The following is a 4378-nucleotide window of genomic DNA, read 5'->3' as shown; positions in this document are numbered from 1 at the left end:
AGGCCATGCTGAACCATTGGGTGATCATCCGGGCGGCCTGCAACAAATGGTATGGGATTGTCGAGAAGACCGTGGCTCATCCGGAAAGCGGCGCCAATGTCGAGGGTCAGATATGTCCAGCCGCCGGCTCACTTCTTTCGCTATGTACGTCGTCGACATTTGTTCTTCGGCTGCGCAGATGGTTCAGATGTTCAACATGTATCGCCAGGACAACAGCGACCAAGAGTTCAAATTCCTTCACGTGTTCTCCCAGATCGAGTCGTGCGAGAAGTGGAGGGCGGTCCGGCTCACCCTCGTAAGGCCAAGGAGACGTACAAGCCGGACGCGCCCCGCCCCGAGGGCGGCGGATGGGCGCTGTGATGGCAACAAAAGAGCCAAGACGGCGAGGGACGCGGCACCTGCTGCCGAACGGCTTCAATCGTCGATCGAGCAGTGCATCGCCGATGCCAAGAACAACGCCGCAAAGAGGGAGGAGAAATCCGACGCAGGTGGTCGGCGTTGATGACGAAGTAGGACATGAAGCTCAACCTTCTCAGGACCAACGTCGCCGTGAAGAAGAGGAACACCGACCTGGCGTTCTTGATGGCGGTAGACATGTCGATGATGGACGAGCAGGTCAAGGCGTGGTACCTGGCGGAGCGCGGCCTCATCTTGAATCAGATGCCCGGGCCAACACCACGCCGATAACAACGTTGACGCCCAGCCTGAGCGACGAAGCGGTGCCGACGCCGACCGCCAGCCCGAGCACAGAAGCCACGCCGACGCCAAGCATGCCTGCATCCACGCCGACCCCGGCCAATTCCACGCCGTTCCTGACCAGTCCCACGCTAGAGGAGCCCATCGTTTGATGCGTTTCTTTGTCTACGCGTCTTTCCTTTTGATCGCCGAACTTTCGTGTTTGTTTGATAGCCGAACTGTAGCATGATAATCGCCGAACTGTTGCATGATGATCGCTGAACTTGTGGAATTTTTTTGACAACAAAAAAGACAAGTTTGAATTTATGAGCGTTTGGGGGCCGAAACCTGAAGGCGCGGCTGGGAAAAAAAAACCCACCGGCGCAAACACGAAAACGCATTCGGCCGGGTGTGCTGGGGGCCGATGCTCTAATATTTCGTTATGCAATCACTACCAACTTTATGTACACCGCTTAATCCCGTCTGCCCGTCTAGTCTAGAATACAAGGTGTCAACTCAAAAGTAGTCGAAATGGTCCTCATGTTGTTGCTTGTACGGCTCCTGCCGCTCCTTCCTGCTCATCGTCTTCGCCTTGCTCCTTGCCACCGGCACGGGCACCTCCGGCGGTCGGACGGACCTGACGAGCGCCCAGTTCACACCGCGGAAGAACGCGTGCCGCTTCACCTCGCCCGACCCCGTGCAGCTCCCCAGTCGCTTCCCGGGGCACTTCGCCAGGAGCCGGGCCATGAGGTCCTGCGCCCGGAGCAGCTCCTCCCGCTCGCCGCAGCTCGCCGACGACGGGACCCGCGGGAAGGCCACGGGCCGCTTGCCGACGATGTTGGCGAGCGTCTCCTCGTTGGTCGCCCCCTTGAACGGCGTCTGACCGTACACCATCTCGTACATGAACACTCCCAGCGTCCACCAGTCCACCGCGCTGCCGTGGCCCTGCCCGGAGATCACCTCCGGCGCCAGGTACTCGTGCGTGCCCACGAAAGACCTAGACCGGGCCGCCACAGGCTCCACCACCACCTCTGCAGGGTCAGACTCAGACGTCTGTTCGGGCTCGGAATGCTCGGCGGCGTCGGCGTCCACGGCCGCCGCGCCGGGCATCGGCAGCAGGCGCTTGCGTGTTACACCGTTGAATAGGCATGACAGCACCGGCTGGATCGGCGGGACGCACGACGAGGAGTGATCATTGGTCGAGCTCGGGCCGGCGCCGGCGCCGTCCCCTCTCGGTTGGCGGAGGAGCTTGGGGACGACGTCGTCGCACTTGAGGGAGAGGTCGAAGTCGGAGAGCATGATGTGGCCGTCGGCGCGCACCAGGACGTTCTCCGGCTTGAGGTCCCGGTACACCACCCCCATCATGTGCAGGTACTCCAGCGCCAGCACCGTCTCCGCCGCGTAGAATCTGCCGTTCATTATTCGGCGATCGATCTCTATCAGCTCAGCCAGCGCCACACAAAGATACAGTAGATAATATGCATGTCGCCATGCATGCATGCGCGCGCAGCTCAAATCATTAGCCCAAGTGGGTTCTTTCTCAAAAGATCTGCTTAGATAGGCATGCACGGCGAGACAAAAAGTGTCTATGAAATACTCTGAAATAAAGCACCAATGCAAATGCATATGCACATTGCACATGGAAAGAAGATTACTACACTACACTAGCTCAAAGTGGTGCCATGCTTTAAAAAAGGAGTGACACGAAGACAAAGCTTGACCCTGAAACAGAGAGAATCTCAGCTTTTCATCCCACGCGTAACCTTCAGGCCATGGGATATTCGGATCAATGTGAATGTGTGGCACAGTGCATGCATGGAAGTTGAACGGTGGGATTGATAATGATATTGATACCTCGCGGAGGCGACGCTGAACCGGCGGCCGGGCTGCCGCTGCCGGGCGACGTGGAGGTCGCCGCCGGGGCAGAACTCCATGACGAGGCAGGCGTAGTGCGACGCCTCGAAGTCGGCGTACAGCGTGGGCAGGAAGGGGTGGTCGAGGGCGCGGAGGATCTCCCGCTCCACCTCCGCGCGCCGGAGCTTCTTGCGGAACGCCAGCGCGTCCTTGTCCACCACCTTCATGGCGTAGTAGAGGCGCCCGGACGACGACGGCCGGTGCGGCGGCTCACGGAGCTCGCACAGGTAGACGTTTCCGAGGTCGCCGCTGCCGAGGCGCCGCACGAGGCGGAAGTGGTCCAGCCCGACGCTGCCGCCGGCGGCGGCTGCGCGGACGCGCGCGATGGCCTCCCACTCGGCATGGTTGGCCTTGTGGGGCTTGCTGTGGCGGCAGGGGGTCTCGCCGCCGCCAGAGACCGAGCTGGAGCTGCCAATGTCGCTGATCCAGCTCCGGCGGGAGCCCAGCGCCGTGAGCGACGACGGACGGCTACTGTCGTAGTCCGATTCATCTCTAACGGCAGCCATGGAAGAAGCTAGCTTGCCTCTGCCTTCCAGCACCAGCTCCCTATGTCTATATAGGCAGGCAAGCAGCGGTGTCTGTCATGTGTGGCCAGTTGAAAATTGATTACAAAATCCACAAAAGCGCTTTCAAGGATTGGAGGGTATCTAAGCCTCCGAGAGTTGATAATACCTTAGGAGTAGCCTTTTCCATTTCGCTCCACACGGATATATAGATGCATAATTAATATCTAGTGAATTTTTTAGACATGGCAAATAAAATATTTTTCATGGCAAATTATGTTTGACTAGAATGACAAGTTTAGTTCCCCCGCAAAAAAAAAAAAAGAATAACAAGTTTAGTTGGTGAGCATAGTAAATCCGTCTTGGTTTATTTCTTGTTAGAAAATCGACATGCTTACAAACTAAATTTAACATACTCGCGTCAACATAAATTGCCATGAAAAAAGTTCGTTTTGCGATACCTAAAAATCTGACGTCAATTTTTAGCATTTCCGTAATTATATGCATCAATCATCCTAAAAAAATGTATGCAACAATCGTCACATCAGTGGATTAAGGATAGCCAGTTGTCTTTGAAAAAAAGGCTAGCCGGTTGGAAACTAAGCTCCCTTGCCACTTTTACATTTCCCCCTCCCACTACGGCGACGCACCCCGCATGCGCCATGGAAGGGTTTCTGCCGCCGCCGCTGGAAGGTGCAACCATGCGAAGCCAGTGTGTAGCTGGCGGTTAGATGCAAAGAGAAAGGAAATAGGTGCAACTTTAAAGCGTAGTCTTTTATATGTGTCATAGCACATAATTCTGTGAAAGTGTGCAAGTGCATACTGGCGTCCTTGGATGCAGAACCTCCAAAATCGTTATGTTGAACCATCGTGACAAGGTGAGCTTTGATCTCAAACTGCTCGGCTGCGACATCAGTTAAAGTGGTAGGTGCAAGCACAAAGTCTTCATTAGGAGTTGCAAACTCCCCAAGTTTCTTAGCCATGATATTTTTTTAGGGGGGGGGGGGGGGGGGGGGTCAAAAAAAGAAACTAAAGACAAAAATGAAACTAAAACTGAAAAAAGGCTAAAACAACGCCTCTTATCACCTCGCTAGGGGTACCAAAGATGCTTCCCCGACAACGGCGCCGAAAAAAGTTTGATTGTCTTTGATCCGGTTTTGGATGCAGATAGTCCTAACTTTTTTCCCCGAGGGTGACCTTGGGTATCAAACCCATTGGAAGTAATGCTAATAGACATGGATTCAAACAAGTTGTTGTTGACGTTAGAAGCTCCAATTTCCAGGACC

General features: G+C 55.2%; 1 protein-coding gene across 1 annotated transcript; it reads right to left on the bottom strand.

Moving 5' to 3' along the window:
• Positions 1-1082: 1082 nt before the first annotated feature.
• LOC125548118 (protein kinase PINOID 2) lies at positions 1083-3160 on the bottom strand. The gene is made up of 2 exons (XM_048711798.1): positions 2530-3160; positions 1083-2083 (listed from the first exon to the last, which is right to left on the bottom strand). The coding sequence occupies exons 1-2, from the start codon at positions 3093-3095 to the stop codon at positions 1192-1194; spliced, it is 1458 nt and encodes a 485-aa protein (XP_048567755.1). The 5' UTR covers positions 3096-3160; the 3' UTR covers positions 1083-1191.
• Between the last annotated feature and the right edge of the window lie 1218 nt (positions 3161-4378).

The sequence above is a fragment of the Triticum urartu genome, chromosome 3 (assembly GCF_003073215.2).
Source record: "Triticum urartu cultivar G1812 chromosome 3, Tu2.1, whole genome shotgun sequence".
Taxonomy (NCBI): domain Eukaryota; kingdom Viridiplantae; phylum Streptophyta; class Magnoliopsida; order Poales; family Poaceae; genus Triticum; species Triticum urartu.
The sequence above is the reverse complement of the archived record's forward strand: the minus strand, read 5'-3'. Positions and strand labels throughout refer to the sequence as shown.

Coding starts and splice junctions, on each gene's coding strand:
- LOC125548118 (XM_048711798.1), bottom strand. CDS start 3,095: ATGGCTGCCGTTAGAGATGAATCGGACTACGACAGTAGCCGTCCGTCG. Junction 2,084..2,529: donor TTCAGCGTCGCCTCCGCGAG/GTATCAATATCA, acceptor AATGAACGGCAG/ATTCTACGCGGCGGAGACGG.